Below are 20,963 nucleotides of genomic sequence, written 5' to 3' on the forward strand. Positions count from 1 at the left end.
GAAATTTTCCACTAGGCTATATATAAAATATTTATCTTTATGCTAAGGGGCTAACTTTTATTTATAATTTATACTACAAGATAATCCCCCACTTCTTCCTCCCCATTTGGGTGGGTAAAAACCCCTGTTACATGTAAATACAAAACTGCATTAAGAAGAGACTCTCTCCCCCTACACTGATGCTTGTAACTGCAGGGGGAGAGGCTGAGCTTTATACACCCTCAAGCATCTCTAAACAGCGCTTCGCCAGAGCCCTGCACAAGTTGGTATGGTCCTTGGCACGTCCTGGCTCCTGCAAACATCCCAGTCCAGCCCTTCCTGACCAAAACGCATAGTTAAAGTGGCTCCTGCAATGCTGCAGGGCTGTTTTTCTTCTCTTTTAATATATTTATTCTCACTGATAACAGGGAGAAGATTTCTGGAGACAGTGGGGCCAGTGCAGGAAGGGGAAGCCACACAGCACGGAGGCATCCCCTGGGGTGGAGTGTGTGTGTGTGGGGGGAACCGCATGTGATGAGAAGCTCTGACCTCAGCCCCAGGAACGCCAGCACCAACCATCTGGATCCCATTTTCAACGCTGGATCGCCCGGCCCCCGGCACTCCCGCGCCAGCCACCTCCTCCAGTCTCGCTCAGACCCGCGGCAGCTGTCTCGCGGGGACCAGCACGTCCCCATTTCCCTCGCCCTGCCGGTGCTTGCTCCCCACTGAGCAAGGCAAGCAGGGAGCGGGAGGCTGAGCAGCACCGGCACACCATGAAGCAAGGGTGAGAGACACTTCGGAGTGGAAAATCCTGGAACAAGCAACTTTTTGGGGGGTTCACTCAGGGGTAAGTGTTGCTTTCCGTGTAGGAACCCTTAGCTTGGGCTCAGCAGCTGCTGTGCTGCATTCCCTCTCCTTGGTGGGGTGTTAGTCTTTAGGGAGTCTTCAAGGAATTTTGAACAAAACTCATCCCATGCACAGATAGTTGTCCTCAGAGGAAAGCTACACCCAGGCTTGCATTGAGCTTGGAAAAGCAGAGCAATGCAGCCAGCTTGCTCATACCAGGAGCCTCCTCCCCAAGCCGATGCACCACAGGTGCATGGGAATGCTCCTGGCCCCCCCAGTGCAGGGGAATTAATTCAAAATCACTGAGTAGAGTATTTCCCCCACTGCTGCAGGACAGTGTTTGCCTTTGATGCCTTGAAATCACTGCAGCAGCATCTTGGTGGGATGGGAGCAGGCTGTCCTGGGAAGCAGTGGGGTGCATGCCCTGAAGAGGGCATGTAGCAGTTTGGGGAGCTGCCTGGGCACAAGGAGGCAGGAGGCGACTGCATAAATGGACCCCGCAAGGAGTCTAAGGGGGTGTCTCACTGTGCCTTTCTTGCTCCAGAGGTATGCCTCCAGGGCTGGGGGTTGTTTGATAGCAGCCCTCATCCCTCCTGCCTCAAGGCAAGGTAGGATGAACTGGCCAGAGATGCTAGTCAGCCCGTCCACCCCACACAGGTCCTACTGCCAGGAATGTCCCTGCTGCTCCAGGGTAGACCAGCACTGTTGTGGCTCCAGGGACAATTTTCATCTTCTTGTGGTCATCCATGGAGAGGGAAATTGGTCAAAACGTCAGATTTTTTTCCTTAAGAGTTCTCCAGCCTTGCATGGAGCCACTTCCCCTCACCCTCCTGCCTTTCCCAGCCTTTTCCCCTGTAGCCTGAGCTGCCCTCAGCTCCCCAGGGTTTTGAACACAGCAATGCTCTTGCTGAGGGGGCAGCTATGACTAATCATGGAGACACCCCACCACCATCCCCCTTGGCTTAGCAAAGCCTTCCCTTCCCAACCGGAGCCTGGGGTGAGAAAGGGTTGCAGCCAAATTGGTTTCTTGCCTAGGTACAGGGGCCAAAACCGTCTGGAACGGCGGTGGCCTGGCTTTGGCCACTCTGGTTCCAGCGGGTGCAATGGGAAACTCAGCTCATTTCTGGTTGCTGTGATGATTCATATGCACTCTCAGGGGAGGAACACTGCATTTTTCAAACTTCTGGCTTTACCCCATTACTTACTGGTTTAAAAAAAAAATTCAGTGTCTACGGTTGGATAATTACTGTGCTTATCTAGTTCTGTTTCTGGGGCACAACCACCCAGTTTGGGAGCTTTGTGGAGGCCAGAGGGATGTCTCTGGCTGGAGGCTGTTGCAGGGAGCTGGGGACTCCTCCAAGGTCACATAGGAATGCGGTGGCATAGCAGCAACCCAACTCTGCATCTCCCCAGCACCATCCTTTGACTCACCAGTGTCAGAACTCAGGGAAACAGGCTTTCTGTCCCCAACCTTATAAACTCACTCTGTCCTGGTCTTTGCAGAAAGGTTGACCATGACCAGGGGTGCGATGCCATTTCTAAGACAGGAATGCAGGGCTGCATGCTTGCTTCTGCCAGTTCATCATTCATTCCCTTTCCATTTTTCAACAGGGTCCCTGTTCCCTTTCTGTTTTTCAAACTTCTTTACAACTTTCCATTCAAATGTGTTGACTTTCCCTGATTTCAGTGAGCTAAACCAGCCCCTGCTGTATTCCCACATGTCAAGGGGAGGGAAAAAAAAATGTTGTTCCTTTCCTAAATTTTGCTACGTGCCTGTTTGGGAACAGGAGGGAAGGGAACATCTTATTCCTTCCATCAGTGCAAACTTGGGTAACTGCACAGTCTTACCAGCCTTGGACTGTATTCCCCCAGCCTGGATGAATTTGATTTGCAGCAAAGGGATGAACCTGTCCCCGTGTTGGGCATGCACAGCAGCAGGGCTGGCGGCGGGTGGCATTGCATGCCTGCTCTCCACTGTGAATCAGAGCCGGTATGCGTGCCCATCACTTTTTCCACCTTTTTAAGTGATCTGTGTTCCACATTAAGGAGCTGATTTGTTTGGGTGGAGAGGCACTGGGAGGCTTAGGTTACTATACATAAAGGGTCATTGATCTTTGAGGGAGTTTCCTTTTTTTTAACCAAATGCTCCCTTTCTTCTTCTTAACTACTCTGTTTTAGTTTCAGTCTTAAGATGAAGAAAACAACCAGATTTTAAGCCAGCAGCATGCTTATAAGAACAGAAATGAATGTGATTCATGTTAAATGCTACCACCCAGGGAACTTGCCCGGGTTGGATATAAATGTAATATAACTTTGTTACTTTGCTGAATGCTGGCTTTCAAAAACTCCAAGCTCAAGTGGTTTGCGAAAGCAGGAAGATTTTCCACCCTTTTAGGCTTGTTTTCTTTTAATGCTCAGGCCTACCTTTGTAGGAAGAAATGTTTTCAGGAGCAGCCCTCAACCCCACAACCCTCACCTTCCCAGCACCATCAATGCCAGATGGCAGCAACGTTAATGGAAACCCTTCAAAAGAGCTGGTGCAAATTGAAATGGATCCATTCAACTCCTTGGAGCCATGAATAAATTCAGAACCCATCTCATACAGTTTATCCCTGGTCTCTAGAAATAGCCTTTCTTCTCTGGACAGTGTGTGGCCAGGTGATATTTGGTGACATATGATGAAGAGGTGGCCAGGTGCCTAGGTGTTCAAATCACTGCTAGGAGTGGCTTTTGGCTAATGTTTTCCCCAGCTCAGAGCTCTTAACAGTGCAGAGAAATTTAAGGGGGCATTCATCCAGCTGGGAGCGGAGCATGCCTTGCCTCCAGAGGGCAACCTGTGCTATCATGGCTCCACATTGGTATTTCAGAAGCCGTTTCTCCTCCCTGCTTGCTCCACAACTGGATGTACATCCCAGTATTGGGGCTACAAATAATTGTTTTTAGAGGCAGCGTCCACTTTCAAGCCGCTGGCAAAGCTTACAGAAGCCTCATGGCTTCACTGCTGCCTCACAGGGACATGTAGCAGAGAACAGCAAATTAAGGGGATTTCAGGCTGAGTAGTTTGGTTGGGAAACAGGGTGATGAGGCATGGTGAGATCCCCATGAAGCAAACACAGATGAAGGCAGAGGCCCCTTGGCTTTGACCCTGACATCCCCATGGAGCAGACTTTTAGAGGACTCTGAGAATGCTCACAGCATCTCATCTCCCACACCATCTGCAGGTCGATGCGTTGCCCTTCCTCTGGTCCTGCCTGATCTGCTTGCCGAAAAGTTGTTGGGGCCCAGGTACAAATCCACCTCTTTCTCCCAGTAAAGATGACCCACTCCACATACAAAGGGAATTTAGGGCCACAATTGCTTTTCAGGCTTCTATTCAAGCTATTTTGGGGGATGCCCCTGAGGCTGAGCAGGAAAATTGGACCACATGTACTTTGGTTGAGGGCAGCAAGGCATCCCAAAGGTCCCTGGCTGTGCCAGCTAGCAAAGCTACACAGGCTGCCCAAGGCCAAGCCCAAACTCAAGCCATTTGTCACCAGAAGAGCAGCACACAAGTCAATGTTCTGCCTCCCACAGTTGCTTTGGGTCCTCTGTCCTTTCCCGAAGGCTGCTCACTCCCTGCAACAACACCACTGTCATGGGGAAGGAGAGCTGATGGGAACAGATTTCACAGATAAATCACTAGTTGTGGATTTCCTGATTATCACACTGCAAGAGTCTGTTCTACCCAGCTCAGTCCTTTAGCCTTGAGGAAAAGCATCAGGCAACTATAAAATGCTAGTACAGAAAACCCCTCTGACAGCAAAAGCTGTGCTATCTGATTGCTTTGTCTTACAGTCCAGCAAGATAGAGATAGATAGCATCAGTGCCTGAAGCACTGGCCAACTAGGAGTTCAGATTTAAGAGGTATTTTGGAACAACATTAGTTATTCCCTCTACCTGCCATAGCACCCATCCATATCTACGCATAGCACACATCACACCAAAGCCATAGCTGCTTCCCCTCCGTCTCAAAGCCAGCCAGCCCAGCTGAGAGGCACATGTAATAAATCAAAGTGATATGTAACAGCTGTAGTAATTTTTTCCTGTCTTTTATGTTTTGCTTTTTTAAGTCTACTTGTCTGCTTTGCACTTTTACAGATTTTATTTTAACTATACTCTAGTGAAAAAAACACACACGAATGATTGCTTAGAAAGTGAATTTGAAACATACACTCAGATAAAAAAATTATGTAAAATGTCAGATTTTATGCACAGAGGAGTATGCAATAAGCAAAAAATAGCTGCTGGGAAAAATGTTTAAGGAAATCACTTCATTGCGTTAGTGGTAGAAATGATTGCCTTTTGAAAGCATTATTAGTAACAGATGTATATCTTCTGATGAAATGGAGGACATACTGTAATATTAAGAGGTCACCACATACTATGTGAGCTCCAGACAGATGTAAAAACTTGAGATTATTGAAAACTACATGAATTAATCTTTTAGCACATGAATTAAGAGACTGGCTCCCCAGGTTTTGGTGCTAAGTCTTAAAGGTTCAGGAAAATGCTTTGCTTTCCTGAAGGCACTCAATAGTCAGGTTTTTCAATATTTTTCTTCCAGCTTGCAGTAGTTATATCAAAAACTTTACCAGAGCTTTCATCCCCCAGGACTGCAAGGAAGTTTTCCTTTAGAAAAAAAGAAATCCAGGATGAAATTGTCTTATTGACAATTTATTTTCCCTTCTGCTGCATTTCATGGCTGTAAACAGCCCTGTAAGGATCTAGTAGCTGCTCAATCTTAAAACCAAAAAACCCCCAAATGTTTGCTTCAGTCCTGTCATGTATTAGCTGGCAAGACATTAATTTTCACTGGTTTATCTTGATGCTCTGTTCACCCCCAGCTGTTGCAACTGCAGAGGGATAGGATCCCAGTAGCTAATAAACCAGATGATAACATAACTTCCTGCATTTCAGAAAAGAAATACTAGCACTTTTACAGCATACATTATTTTAACAGGCTGTTTTCCCTTAGCATGCATTTTATTTCAGATTTTTTTCCTTCGCTGCTAGCAATACTTTTACTCCCAATGGATGCGGCAAGAGAAGCTCATCTCAAAAAATTTGCAGGTCTTCTATAAACCTCTTCTGCTCAGATGAGAGATGTTTTGGTGGGGTTGGACAGGTGGTTGTCACAAGTTCAATGTGTTTTGCAAACCTCAGCTCCGGGACCTACAGACCTTTCTGTATTTGTGTGCTCAGGGGATAAACCCTGCAGCAATGCCCTTGGCTAATCCTGCACCCATAGGGAAGCAGAGCCCAGATTTCCCCTCCTCATGTGTCCTTTGTGTGAAACTAGGTTTTCTGGGAGCAAGCTGTAAATCAGGGACATCGTCCAGCAGAGCAGGTTCACTCATGCTGGAGGCACTGGGAGGTTTGGCTTGGACTCCGATAGCTGGGGGGATGGATGCGTGCCAGCTAACAAGGATGATTGTTCAGTCCTTTTTATGAATGATAGTGATACCTCTGGGCTGCAGCAGCTGCCTCTATAAATTGAGGAGTTGCCAATTAAGAGGGAAGACTTGTCACATCTTAATTGAACCTGCATGCTAGCTGCTGGCTCTGGGTGTTATTAAATGTCTCTCCACCTGGTGTTATTATTATACACAAATCGGGGGGGAAAGGTAGAGGCTAGTTTTTGCCCAACGGATGCTATATGACATTCATAAATGCCATCTGGAGCCCATGGAAAAGTGAACACTGCAAATCCCTTGTCATGGTTTAACCCCAGCCAGCAACTAATCCCCAGTGGGATAGGGGAGAGAATCAGAAGAGCAAAAGTAAGAAAACTCATGGATTGAGATAAAGACAGTTTAATAGGTAAAGTAAAAGTTGTGCACACAAGCAAAGCAAAACATTCACTATTCACTATTCATTCTCCCAAGAAAGACCAGAACCCACCCCAGCTTTAACATGGAAGGAGCCAGTGGAAGTGTGAGGATTGCATCAGGTTTAGGAAACAAAGTGGACATTGTCCCCTCCTTTCCACAGAACCCTACTTTGATAGCCCTGAGGAGTGTCTCTTCAGCAGAAGAGGAATCAGCTGTTCAGATGTTTATTTCCAAATTTTCCCTGATTCCCAGCAGTTGGTTCTGTTTCCAGCTGTGCCGAACATGGCCATCTGTGTAACTACCACGGGTTTCTTTAAAGAGGGGGTTAGTCTTCCCCCCAGCTCTCTTAGGCTCTTGTAATGGTCATAACTCTCTAGATTGATAGAGTTAGCAAGGATGGTAATTAGAAAATGGATTTTTTTTTCTGATGACCTGGTTAATAGCTTGATGTATTTGAACCACTTTTGCCTCACTGAGTAACTGAGCTCCTTTTGGGGAATGAAAAGCATTGCATCACTGTATTCCCTTTTGGGAGAATATTTTCTCAGTTAAGCAATCCTTACTGGTGTCTGCTCTGTAGGCTTGGAATTGAAGATTAAATAATAAATTGGCCATCTCTATGACAACGGGTACACAGCTTTCCTGAAGGAGACATTGTTTCAGAAGGCTTGCCAGGTGGATCACAGATAAGAATCTAGCATAAATTATATTTTTGGCTCCAACACATAAAAAGTTATTCTTGGTGCCTTTCCAAGATGTGATTAGCCAGCACAGGCTATTCCACTGCTGGGGCTGTGAGCCTGGGGGACTCCGAGGGTTTTTTGCTGTACAGCCAGATTATGTAGCTCACTTGGCTCTGGAGTAATTAAATTTCCATTTGTATGTTTGGAACAGCTGAAAAGGTGAGCTGAGGCAAAGACGGATGTTCAGGGCAATTATTATTATGGTGTTTGTTAAAAAAAGAAAAAAAATAAGGAAGGGCAACATCAAGAGGGAACACATTGGCTGAGACGCTTCAACTGGTCATCCATGGGTGAGGAGGACAGGTGAAAGGCCGTCATATATTATAAGAGTTGGTGGTAGAAACCTAGGCTGACCAGTTTCCTATATATTAGGTATTACCTGGGACAGCATAGGCAAGATGAAAGCCATTGAAGTCCACAGGGGTGATTAAATGCCAGTTATGTGAGTGATTGCTCTTCCAAAGAAATGCTTGCTAGGAAGCAGACTCTGACCGGCATTAAAATATTTTTTTCCTGCTTTAAGTGCCACAAAAGCATTGCAAAACCCACATGGTTTGGTTTTTCTGTCTCATCCCTCATCTGTGCCTGGCCAGCACTGCCACTGTTTCTCACTCTCCCTGTTTTTCTCCCTTAGGTGTCACATTGGGTGCTTTGAAACAAAGAGAATAAAAAGAAAACTCAGATAAAAAACCAAAATGAGGAAACACCAACATTTGTCCTTTGTGGCAATGTTTGGCCTCCTACTCTCGGGCTTTTGCTCAGTTCGTGCCCAGCAGCAAGGAGGTAAGACCCGACTGCTTTACCCGCCTGCGCCCCTGTACAACTGTGCCTGTAGTTCACACCATTTGGTTTTTAACATGCATGTCCATAGTACATTGTGGTTTACCTTCTGCTCCTCAGCTCCCACTTGGCTGAGGGTCCTTTCAGAGCCAGACCTTATCCAATGTCCACAGTGCCTTCCTGAGCATGTTGCTGGCCGGTGGCGTGCCTTTGAGGATGCTCTGCTGGGGACGGGGGTGTGGGATGTGCACCCAGGGTGGCCCCAAGTGGGTTTTCTCCTGGGCAGAGCTGTTTTGCCCTCCCTGCATGTGTAGGAGGGCTTTTTGCAGTGAGAAGAGCACTGCTGCTGACCTGCAGAAAGGCTGTTTCGTTTTTTTAAGAGGAGGCACTGGTGCCTTTTGGACCAGAGCTGGTGTCGCAAGAAGGGGCCAGCACTCAGGCTGCTTAAACTGAGCAGCCCTTCCTTCCTTGAGCACCGCTGCAGAGCCAGCAAAGCTCTGAGTCAGTAAAAAATGAGCAGGAGACAATGGGTGATGAGAAGCTGAGCAAGCCTAAATTCACAAGTGAAGCTGCAGGAGTCTTTGTCTGGCTCAGGGGTGGTGTCCAAACCCATGTGGCAAGGGTCTGGGGAGGGGAGAAGCATCTCTCCTCCCCTTTCCAGGGAAGGGTAGGTCGCATGCTGTCCCTGCGGTGTCAGGGCGCTGATGGCTGCCTGGTTTTTCTCCAGCACTTCTCATTTTGCTGTGGGCGATAGGGGGAAATTAAGCTTCACTTTCACCATGGAAAGAGGTTGTTGGTTGTTTGGGCGAGGAGGAGGCATGCTTGTGCTGACCGATAGAAAATCCTAAACCCCCATCTGTTTTTTTAAAGCTATCAAAACCGTTGCTGTGGCTGATATAATATTTCTAGTGGATTCCTCTTGGAGCATTGGGAAGGAACATTTCCAACTTGTTCGAGAGTTTCTGTATGATGTTGTAAAAGCTTTAGATGTGGGAGGAAATGATTTTCGCTTTGCCCTGGTCCAGTTCAGCGGAAACCCCCACACAGAGTTCCAGTTAAATACCTACCCCTCTACCCAAGACGTCCTTTCCCATATTGCCAACATGCCTTACATGGGGGGAGGCACCAAGACTGGAAAAGGATTAGAGTACCTAATCGAGAACCATCTCACTAAAGCTGCTGGAAGCAGAGCCAGTGAAGGCGTCCCACAGGTTATTATAGTGTTAACGGATGGACGATCCCAGGATGATGTGGCTCTGCCATCATCTGTCCTTAAATCGGCCCATGTAAACATGTTTGCGGTCGGCGTGCAGGATGCAGTGGAAGGGGAGTTAAAGGAAATAGCAAGTGAACCCTTCAATATGCACCTTTTCAACGTAGAGAATTTTACCGCTCTCCATGGCATAGTTGGAGACTTAGTGGTGAGTGTCCATTCATCCATGACTCCAGAAAAGGCTGGGGCCAAAGGACTGGTTAAAGACATCACAGGTAATGGCTGACTGCTGATGGCTCCCATCAGCATGGTATCTGCTGGCATTGTGCTGTTTAAAGCCTTTGTAGGGGCAAGACTGAGATGGATGTCCAGAGGTTTAAAAACAAAGGTTTGAAGCGTGTGGCCCCACGTTTGTAGCTATCGAGCGTGCCATTGTTTGCAGATCCAGCTGTCATCACTGCCAGAGCTGCTAGGGGGTAGCGCAGGAGCCCTTGGATGAGCAGCGGCCCGTTGTGGCCATCCTTTTGCTTCCATGGCATGGAAATACAAATGTAGACAGCTCTGCAGGGTTATAAAATTGCCCCATCCTATCCACTCCCAAGGCAAGGAAACGGGATGAACACACCAGCCATGATGGTGACCCTTTGGGGTCCTGACCAAAAACCCTCAGGAAACCAAGACAGTCGCTGCTAGCTGTGGGAGCACCATGTGGGATGTCCCCTTGCAGTTAGCGGAGGAGATAGGAGATAGGCTACTCCAGAAAGCCACATTCCTGGTTGAAGACAGCAAAAGCAGTTCAGTGGAGAACTCTCTGCTGAAACCCCAACCCTGAGTGTGACCTTAGTATCTCTCCTTATCTGCTTGGAGAAGGTGTGTGGTTGGAGAGTCCCTTTTGTGGTGCCACTCAAATACCTTCTTTACAAGCTGATGGCTTCCACCTGCTAGAGTGCTGGACTCTTCCCATAACTGAAAGCTCTCTGCAAACCGTGTTGGCTTCAACAGCTCTGTGCTGATCGCAAGCTGGGGCCCAATTTTCCTGGGGAAAAAAAAGACAGTCTTCTTCCGTCCCTTCTCTGTTTATGAAATTTCAGCATGGAAAGGACCTTCTGAGCAGCTTTGTTGTGTTTCAAAACAGAAGTCCCAGAGGTCAAACCTTTCTTTTTATTCCTGAGACTCCATCTGAAGGTCAATAGCTTGTGGGGTGATGTAAGGCAACGGCAGTGTAATGAGGCAGTGTAACATTAATCCCCCTGTGTTGTCTTGCCTGATTAACCCTCACGCCAGCCCCACTGGGTGCTCTCCATCACTGCATGACACCGAGCAACACCAAAAGGCTGTGCTCACGTGTGTTTTTATTCTGCAAAGTGCTTGACAGGGCAAATATCCAGATCATATGAAAGCCACAGGGAAGAAAAGCAGCTGCCCCAGAGAGATGACATAAGGTTCACCAGTTCTAAGAAAATCATGTAAATATATGTGGAAAATAAATGTCATACCCAACCTGCTGTTGGTATATACAACAGCTGAAGTGGCTGTTCGGCATCTTCACCATGAAGGATGCCAGTGCTTCCCTGTTGAAATCAATAGGCGAATTGGTGTTTGGTGGCTGGCTGTCCTCCTCTGGGGTATGTCAGCAGGTAACTGCACATAGTACATAAACATCCGCAGTCACAGACATTTTTTTAAAAGCTTTAAAGGCAAATTCCTACCTCATGTATATCATGCATTTCCAAGTTCATTTCTACTCAAATATATTTTTTGCAAACATTTCCTTCCCCTGCTATAACTCAAATTTAAACTAATCCTACTGTTGTAGGTTTGCCCTTGTGTGACTTGCATGGGCGATCTATGGAGCATCATTAAACATGGGAAAGATGTTACAGGTCCTTAACGTTGGATGACAGTAGTGTGCAAAACATGGTATAAATAACTGTTTGCATAAGAGTTTAAGAAGTTATTTATTCAGCTGATATATAGAATTAAAATGTATAAAAATGCCATGGATGTTATGAGCCCTAATGTGAAACAGAAATGTAAAAAAGCTCCCAGTCCATCGTACTTCCAGTATAGAGTACCAAAGCTGTTGGTCTGTGGCAATCCCCAGAGCTGACTGGCGTAAGTATGAAAGTCAGCCCCAAGTTTGCCCTGATGTATTTGTTAAATCTTAGCTGCCTGTCTCATCTGACCCTCCTTGCTTAGTTGTGTAACAAGCATGCTTTTATTTGTTCTCAGCACCAGCTTGTTCCATGAATGTGCACTGAAATACAAGGTTTTTTTACAGTGATGACAAATTATCCAACACATCTCTTTCATATCTATTTTCTCTCCTGCGGGAGCAACCGGTGCTGCCATGATGACATCCACTGGTCTGAAATTTAATTCCTCAAAAAGATGTCCAGGGTATCTAAAGCAGCACTGGGTACAACTGCTTTGAGATTTCCCTTTCATTTATACGATGAAGTAGAATGTTTACATCCCAACTGAAAATGGCACAGTAAAGACAACCCTAAGCACCCCTAAATTTCGGCTCAACGATGGAAAAATAAATCCTGGAGTCTTTTGCAATTCTGAACCATGTTGATATTCTCCAAGCCAACACTGTCTATTGAGTTGGCCCAGGGAAGTGATCATGGCCTGGAGACCTTCTCCTTTGTCGTTGGAATTGCAGCATTATTTGAATCTCTTAGTGACCATGCAATATACAAAAATATTTACTAGAAAAGCAACTAAACCGGCAAAAAAAAATAATAATTGACATCACTGGTTAATAGTAAAGACAGACCGCAGGTTTATTCCTGGCCTTGTTGAACTGCATGCCAGTTTTGCTACTGGTTTCACCTTCAGCTTTCGAAAGTTGAGAGCTGGGTGGGATTTCCAAATGTCACTTGTCATTCCTTTGCAAATAATCTGAAATTTGATTTCTTAACAAGATTGGAGAGTGATAGCATGAAAACATCTGAGCATGCTTTGGGGTTTTCCCTCATCTTTGCATGCACACAGCTCTTGATAACATTGAAGTAAAATCAGTTGAGCAAAAGGAGTAAGAGCAGACACCAGGGCATTTTGGGTCTGCTTCGGTAAGTCTCACAGCAAAAATGCTTCCCCCTCAACAACCATGTTCATGCCATATATAAGTTTTGTTTCATGTGTGTATATTCTCAGCAGATGCTTGCAATCATCTGGGTATGGTCACAACAAATAGAGTTGGATAATTGTGTCATGACTGATTTCATCACACTGTTTTAACCTGATTCTGCATTCCTTGATTGAATATCCAGAGTCCATGTGAAAAATATAGACCAGACCCCTCTATTGATGATCAATGCATCTTTGTGCAAAAGCAAGGCAATTTTTGTGTGGCACAGGTTGACAATTGTGAGGGTCAGCTTGCTGGACAAATACCATCGTGTGTACATTGGCAGCTGGTAAAAGAGTTACAGTGCAAGAATAATAACCAAAACCTTTTCAATTATTTCTAACAAATACTTTTCAAATAATAATCCATGGTGGTGGAAGAAGCCAATATATTCAGCCACTGGTTTTAACCAGCAAAATAGCAGAATTGCAACAGAGAGGCTGAAACCTTCCATGCATCCAGTAAATGGCTTTTTTTCTTTCCCCTGCCCCTACCTAAAAGAAAAAAAAAGAAGACACTGCAATAAGAAAGCCTCCTACAAATATTACTGTCCTCACTTGCCATCTTCAGGGTGAATTATCACCAAAATCCACATTTTTCTTTTGGCTCTGTCTAAATATTTGGACAGTACTGATCACTGATGGAATGGATCTAGATTTCCAAAAATTCTATTTTGCCAAGATTTCTCCTCGCATGCCAATAATGCTGATCCCCATGTAGCTGCAGACACTGGCTCAGGCTGTGTCCACTCACGCCATCTCTTGATGGGTGGCGGATGCTGCCAGGGTGGGGCTAGGAGTTCATATTCAATCAGAATGCAGAACTAAGAGGCAAACATCACCTCCTCAGTAAACATGTGTTTTGTTTTCTCATTTTCGTGTTTCTTACTGGTTTTCCAAGAAACATGTCAGAACACTGTACAACCGCATGTAATCACTCATTTTAATGCTTTCACCTTTTGCATTTCTTTTTTTAAAGCTCAAGAGTCTGCTGACCTTATTTTCCTTATTGACGGATCAAACAACATCGGAAGTGTCAATTTTCAAGCCATACGTGATTTCCTTGTAAATTTGATTGAAAGCCTCAGAGTTGGAGCTCAGCAAATACACATTGGGGTGGTGCAGTATAGTGATCAACCCAGAACCGAGTTCGCTTTGAACAGCTACTCCACAAAAGCGGATGTTCTGGATGCCGTGAAGGCACTTAGTTTCCGCGGTGGCGAGGAAGCGAACACCGGTGCGGCACTGGAGTTTGTGGTGGAGAAACTCTTCACCCAGGCGGGAGGCAGCAGGATAGAGGAAGCAGTGCCTCAGATTTTAGTGCTGATAAGTGGTGGAGAGTCTAGTGATGATATCCGAGAGGGCTTGTTAGCGGTGAAGCAAGCTAGTATATTTTCGTTTAGCATTGGGGTCCTGAATGCTGACAGTGCAGAGCTGCAGCAGATTGCTACTGATGGAAGCTTCGCATTTACTGCCCTGGATATCCGTAACCTTGATGCTCTTCGAGAATTATTACTGCCCAACATTGTTGGAGTGGCCCAAAGACTCATTTTGTTAGAGACCCCAACCATTGTGACTGAAGGTATGTATGCCTTTCTAGACTGTTGCATTTCGATGAATCAATGAATGAATGAGCTTTTGCAAGCTTTAAAAGCATATTTTTTTTTTAATTTGAAATTTTTTTATTTTTAAAATGCATCTCTCTGATCCGGTTATGGAGAAACAATCAGAAAGACAATTCGTCCTGTGGCTAATGTGCAGAAACTCATTTGCCCAGTGTGTAATTTTTTGAAAATTGAGAGGTTTTGTGTCAATAACTGTCATGGCATGGGGTTTTAAAGGATACAAGCAGAGTATAAAAAAGCTCGTATAATCCTTACTGGGGTATCTAAGCACCCCAGGGGTAAATACTGCAGCACTGTCAGTTCTGAAAACATTTGTCACATAAGCTTACATTATATGTCAGTTGAATGTGTCATGAGAGTGAAATTTGACTGGTGAAGCTATTGGGATGTTAAATGGATCCCTATTTCACAGAGTTGAAGTTATCAGCTTGCTAAAACAGGAAAATTCTGTACCTCATTTAAACTGTGCACTGTCCTTGGGAAAAGGGTGAAATTCCTGTGTTGTTGAACTTAAAAGCAAAACAGCCCTTAGTTCTTCTGAAGTGAAATCCCTACTTTGCTACCATACATTTCCCTTCAATCCATAAGCTGAGAAAGTTTACAGCTCTCCATGAGACCATGGGAAATGAAAACGTAGGTGTCAATATTCCACTTAGGTCACTTTGTCACTCTTAAGTCCCCATTGACATTATTTCTGGACTGGCATTAGCTTGGTTGCCGTAGAATAATTAATATCTTGATTTATGGAGGAAGTAGGTGATTAAGAGTTTCTTACCCTATGGTTTTATGACTCAGTCAAATTTACTGATAGAGAGGCTTTATGAAAGACACATGTCGTAGTTCAGAGGCCCCTGGAAAGGGCCAGGCTGGAGCTGCTGGACTTAATTACCAGGACACTTAATGCAAACAACACTTTTAGGATCCAAGTGCCAGTTTGGAGTTCTGTACATACTGTTCAACTCACGATGTATGTTGACATACAAAACTGTATTCCAGATGTCTTCACTGGTCTATGTCTAAACATTATTGCTATCCTGTGGCTCAAATCAAAGGGAGGAATTTGCCTAAAAGATCATTTTATGACCTTGCCTTGATTATTTCGGGAAAGAACATAAAGATCTTTTGCTTGTAGCACCCCACAAGAACCACATTTAGCTGAATAAGCTGAAGTCGCACGTCTAGCGAAAACGTGCTTGCCAGGACCCATGCAAGTCAGTGGAAAACCTCTCTTCCTGCCCCTCTGATTTTTAATAGTTTGAATGGCAAGATTAAAAATGTTGGTACATTTGATTTCATCTGCACTTGCATATTTTTCACTTAAAATGCCAGCTTATTTGTAAAAAGTACTACAGGAGGATCAGCCTGTGCAATTACATATAGATAGACATGCTAAATGGAGAAGTGGGTATTTTCAAATGAGCTTTAGGGAATTTCCTTTCCCTAGCGTCCACGGAAATTGATTTTGACAGGTCTGCTTGATTCACATCAGTGCCTTGGAAGTCTGCAGCATAAAGCACTGGTTTGGGAGACTCACCACAGCCTGGAAGGGATGCCAAACCCACTGAGGTGCCAAGCGTTCCTGTGAGATACTGGTCACCTTGCTTCACTTTACCTCTCCAGCTGTACGCTAGTTGTCCTGGGATGAATGGATATCTCAAAGTGCCTTTCTGCCTCTTTTCTCCCCTCTCCTTTAGCTACTGGGGGAGCCTGGATGATTTTAGATGAGGTGCTTCACCAAAGATAGCTGAGTTGGCAATGAGGAGGGAACTATGCAGGGCTGGGTTCAATGCTGACACCCTCCAACATTTCCAGCTTTTAGAGTCAAAGATATAATGCTTTGATCCCAAATACTTTGAAATTCCTGGGAGACTTGCCATCAGTTTTACTGGGCTCTGGATCAGACCCTATGAGATGTGTACATCCTTGCTTAAATGCTTTTGTTTTAATTGCATCCATTGAAATTAGCACTGTGGGGTGTTTCTTCCTGTGGGTTTTGGTTTCAATTCTTGCATTCCTCTTCTCTAAGGAAACATACTGCAGGATTTGAGAGCTGCAAAAAGAATGAGTAGCAGAGGGAATTACTCCTTCCCAGCCTTCCTCATCTTTGCAAAGCCCCTTTGATGCTTCCCACAAACTTCTATATAAAGTCAAAAGTTTCCAGGGTCTCCATTTTTGGGTATCTAGCTGCTGACAAGCTAAGGAAACTCTTTGGACATCTCTCCAGGGTGATACAGAGCAGAGATTTCAGCCCTTGTCATCCATTTGGAAAGTTTCCTGTTTTCAGGCCTCTCTTCCTTGGAGTAACTGATGAGGGAAAAAACCTGGCTGGGGAGATGAATGCTGGAAGTCATGGCTCTGGGAAAGAGATAGTTAAAACACATCCTTGGTGCTTTGAATAGCTCTGGTTTGACAGACTGGGCAGTCAACTGCAAGGCACTGGCAGCTCACATGAGGCTGTGCCTCAGGGAGGGTACCACCTCATTCGCTTCATGCAGGTTCTCATAATTTTGTGTCTGACAGCACCATGGTGGGCTATTTTAAGCTTCCAGTTTTGTCAATTGGTCCTTAATCAAACAATTTCCAGCAAGACTCTGAGAGGCTTTTGCAAAGGCTTGCACTTGCTGGCAGAGGTGGGTCTCTCGGGGTCCGAGGACAGAGGGAGCTGCCAAGTTGCAGATGTCATCTCCAGCTCTGAATCGCTCCTTGGGGTAGCCCAATCTCATGGCAATCACCCGTAGTAAGCAACCTGATGGAGGCTGGCCTGTGGGAGCACTGCTTTCCGTGGCCAGCTTGTGTCCAGCCAAGCAGGACTGCAGCCAAAGCTTTGTTCTTTGTTCCAATCCAAAGTAAATAGCCTCCACACAGAGAAGTCCTGATAGGACAAAGGGCTGCCCTTTTCCATCCAGGCAGGATAAGAGAGTGTTTGCTACCCCTTGCCCTGAGACATGAGATCCCAACAATGCCGGGTCTCCTCTTCCCCCAGCGTGTGAGCTGGGTGTAGCTGTGAGCCCAGGAGATGATGGACCTGACACCTTGAATATTGACCCCTTCTCAGGAGCTCTTAGGTGGGTAGGCAATTTAAGGACACCAAAAGTCTAATGTAACACAATGATCCACAATGCTCCAGCGTAACTTGTCAGCAACATAAGGCTTCCTTTTTCACTTCAATGGCATGAAATCAGGGAGGTGATGATGTGAGTGGGGTTGCCTAAAAGACAGCATTATCTCCCATAATGATTATGTATAATGCTTTTATCATAATGGTATTGATATTGGTCTTGGTTTTATTATTTTTTTCATGCACATTTGCTGTACTAAATACAATGATTCTTTGGTTCCAATGCTGCACAACAGGTTTTTTTCCTCCCTAACTGTCTTCCTTCAAACTTAGCCAGCTAACTGGAAAGCTAATTGTGCTCTTTCTGTGTCCTATGCCATCGTCAATAAGAAAGTTTCAGAGATTACAACCTAGAGGAGCCATTTTGTTAAAGGTGTGGCGATCACAATGTAATTCAGCTCTTCCATGACTGGGCTAACTGTGCCAAGAAAAATCATAACTTGTTTTTATTAGATAAGGAATAAGATGTAGGATGTGAAGACCCAAAGTCCAGGTATGTTGAGTAAGTGGAGACTGTTCTCTCTTTGTGTTATTGCTCTTGAGAACCTATTCCTTCTGAAATCAGGCCATGCTCTTGCTCTGGCTCCACTGTGGATAGAGGGAATATAATCTTATTTTATCTCATGTGCCAGCTGAGTGCCAAGATTTCTCCTGATTGTTTGCCTGCCCTTCATGTTTTGACACATATATGCATTTTTATATTAAGTTTATAAATAATACAATTCTTGCAACTCTTCAACTCTTCTGTGTTTTTAGAAAGGAGAAACATTCAATCAGGTTTCTTATTAGCCTTCTGCTAGAACATAACAATTAAACTCTGTTTTGAAAGCAAGACCCTTTTATAGGTGTTGAGAGTAAAAGTACTTCAAGCAAACAGTCCTAAACGTTGCTGACTGTTGACATAGAACTGATGTGCAGAGTGTGGTGAAGGCTTCCGCTAACATTATGTTCATATGTTATTTGCAGTTATTGAAGTGAACAAGAAGGATATAGTCTTCCTGATAGATGGCTCAACTGCTTTGGGGACTGGCCCCTTTAACGCAATTCGTGATTTTGTTGCCAAAATTGTCCAAAGGCTGGAGGTTGGACCAGACCTGATCCAAGTCGCGGTGGCGCAGTACGCAGACACTGTGAAGCCAGAGTTTTATTTTAACACTCACCAGAGCAGAAAGGATGTGATGGCTAACGTGAAGAGAATGAAGCTCATGGGTGGTACAGCACTCAACACTGGCTCAGCACTGGACTTTGTGAGGAACAACTTCTTCACCAGAGATGCTGGGTGCAGGATAGAGGAAGGGGTGCTCCCCATGCTGGTTCTCATCACCGGTGGTAAGTCCAGGGATGCCGTTGACCAAGCTGCGGCAGAGATGAAAAGGAACCGGATAGTGATCCTTGCCATTGGGTCGAGAAACGCCGACCTGGCAGAACTTCAAGAAATTGCCCATGAGAGAGATTTTGTGTTCAACCCAAGTGACTTCCGAGTACAGCTCATGCAAACCATTCTTCCTGAAGTGCTGTCACCTATCCGCACACTCTCTGGAGGACTGATTGTCCAAGAACAACCACCAGGTAATTAACGACCTTTTTCTAATTAAGGAGGTATGATTTATATGTTTGTCAACTCTCATTCTATGACATGGAGAGATAAGGCGGAAAAAAGCCTCAAGCACTTGTTTCAGTATAGCTTAATGTTGTCTCTTTGATTTGCAAACTGCATGAACAGATCAGTGAATTTGGTAGTGTGGTTGTTGTTACAGTTTTGTCATTACTTCCTGGAGGTTTTTGTCCCATTCCGTATTTGTCACCAACATTTAAAGACCTGGACATGGAAGATGTGCTTTACTAGTTAGGTACTGAAATTATTCACTGGAGGCTTTTTCTTTCACTTAGGGTTTGTGTAACCTATGAACAGGACACACTGTGAATGTTATAATCTTTTTCCCAATTTGAAAATCATCCCTAGTGGTTATTTGCTCAAGAAAGCTTAAAAGTTTCTTCTGAGTGTAAAGAAAACAAGAAAGTTTGTTCATGGAGATGTTCAGAGAAAGCTAGCCTGACAGTGTTTGACTGAAACTCACTCTTTAAGAACATATTTACAGTTTTCTTACCATTTACTCAGCTCAAGCCCTAAGAGGCATACAAGACTATTGTAGTGTTGATTTTGATTTAATCTGTTTAGAAGATGATCCAAAGTTCTGTGAAGCCAGTGGTTTCTTTTTCTTGGTCTTGCCATTGACATCAGTAGACTTTGGAAGCAATCCAATTGCTAGCTATGTCTTTTGAGGCAGTTTCCCCTGCATTTCAAGAGGTGTTCTAGCTGCACAGAGATTTTATACCAAATTTCTCAGAATTTCTTCCCAACAGAGATGCTTGAGATTGAATTAATCATAGAATCGTAGAATCATAGAATCGTTAAGGTTGGAAAAGACCCTTAAGATCATCGAGTCCAACCCCTAACCTATCACTGCCAAGTCCACCACTAAATCATATCCTCAAGCACCACGTCTACCCTTCTTTTAAATACCTCCAGGGATGGAGACTCAACCACCTCCCTGGGCAGCCTGTTCCAATGTTTGACAACCCTTTCGGTGAAGAAGTTTTTTCTAATGCCCAACCTATACTTCCCCTGGTGCAGCTTGAGGCCATTTCCTCTCATCCTATTGCTTGTTACTAGGGAAAAGAGACTGACCCCTGCCTCACTACAACCTCCTTTCAGGTAGTTGTAGGGAGTGATAAGGTCTCTCCTCAGCCTCCTCTTCTCCAGACTAAACAACCCCAGCTCCCTCAGCCACTCCTCATAAGACTTGTGTTCCAGACCCTTCATCAACTTCGTTGCCCTTCTCTGGACACACTCCAGTACCTTGATGTCCCTCTTGTAGTGAGGGGCCCAAAACTGAACACAGCACTCAAGGTATGGCCTCACCAGTGCTGAGTACAGGGGCACGGTCACCTCCCTGCTCCTGCTGGCCACACTATCCCTGATACAAGCCAGGATGCTGTTGGCCTTCTTGGCCACCTGGGCACACTGCTGGCTCGTGTCCAGCTGGCTGTCAGCCAGCACCCCCAGGTCCTTTTCCTCCAGACAGCTCTCCAGCCACTCCTCCCCAAGCCTGTAGCGTTGCATGGGGCTGTTGTGACCCAAGGGCAGGACCCAGCACTCGGCCTTGTTGAATCTCATACTGTTGGCTCTGGCCCAATGATCCAGCCTGTCCAGGTCCCTCTGTAGGCCCTTCCTGCCCTCCAGCAGATCGACACTTCCACCCAGCTTGGTGTCATCTGCAAACTTACTGAGGGTGCACTCAATCCCCTCATCCAGATCATCAATGAAGGTATTGAACAGGACCGGCCCCAACACTGAGCCCTGGGGAACAACGCTCATGATTGGCCGCCAGTCAGATTTGTCTCCATTCACTACCACTCTCTGGGCTCGGCCATCCAGCCAGTTTTTAACCCAGCGCAGAGTGCACTTGTCCAAGCCGTGAGCAGCCAGCTTCTCCAGGAGAATGCTGTGGGAGACAGTGTCAAAGGCCTTACTAAAGTCCAAGTACCCAACGTCCACAGCCTTCCCCTCATCCACTAAGTGGGTCACCTTATCATAGGAGATCAGGTTGTGCTACATCATATTTGAACCTTGTATTTCTGTCTCATGGCATA

The 20,963-nt window shown here is 45.4% G+C and overlaps 1 protein-coding gene across 9 annotated transcripts in view; it reads left to right on the forward strand.

Moving 5' to 3' along the window:
- The first annotated feature begins 632 nt into the window (after window positions 1–632).
- Window positions 633–20,963, forward strand: part of COL6A3 (collagen type VI alpha 3 chain) — a 62,771-nt gene continuing 42,440 nt past the window's right edge. For 5 of the 9 annotated variants that reach the window (XM_075094120.1, XM_075094121.1, XM_075094124.1 and 2 more), the window contains exons 1-3: window positions 9,496–9,706; window positions 13,546–14,148; window positions 18,276–18,878. In XM_075094120.1, coding sequence (XP_074950221.1) covers window positions 9,511–9,706; window positions 13,546–14,148; window positions 18,276–18,878 — 1,402 coding nt within the window. In that variant the 5' untranslated portion in view covers window positions 9,496–9,510. Of the gene's footprint in view, window positions 827–8,072; window positions 8,222–9,088; window positions 9,707–13,545; window positions 14,149–18,275; window positions 18,879–20,963 lie in introns of those variants that run through there. The other 4 variants (XM_075094123.1, XM_075094125.1, XM_075094127.1 and 1 more) reach the window with 3 other exon arrangements.

This window comes from Phalacrocorax aristotelis, chromosome 5 (assembly GCF_949628215.1).
Source record: "Phalacrocorax aristotelis chromosome 5, bGulAri2.1, whole genome shotgun sequence".
NCBI lineage: Eukaryota > Metazoa > Chordata > Aves > Suliformes > Phalacrocoracidae > Phalacrocorax > Phalacrocorax aristotelis.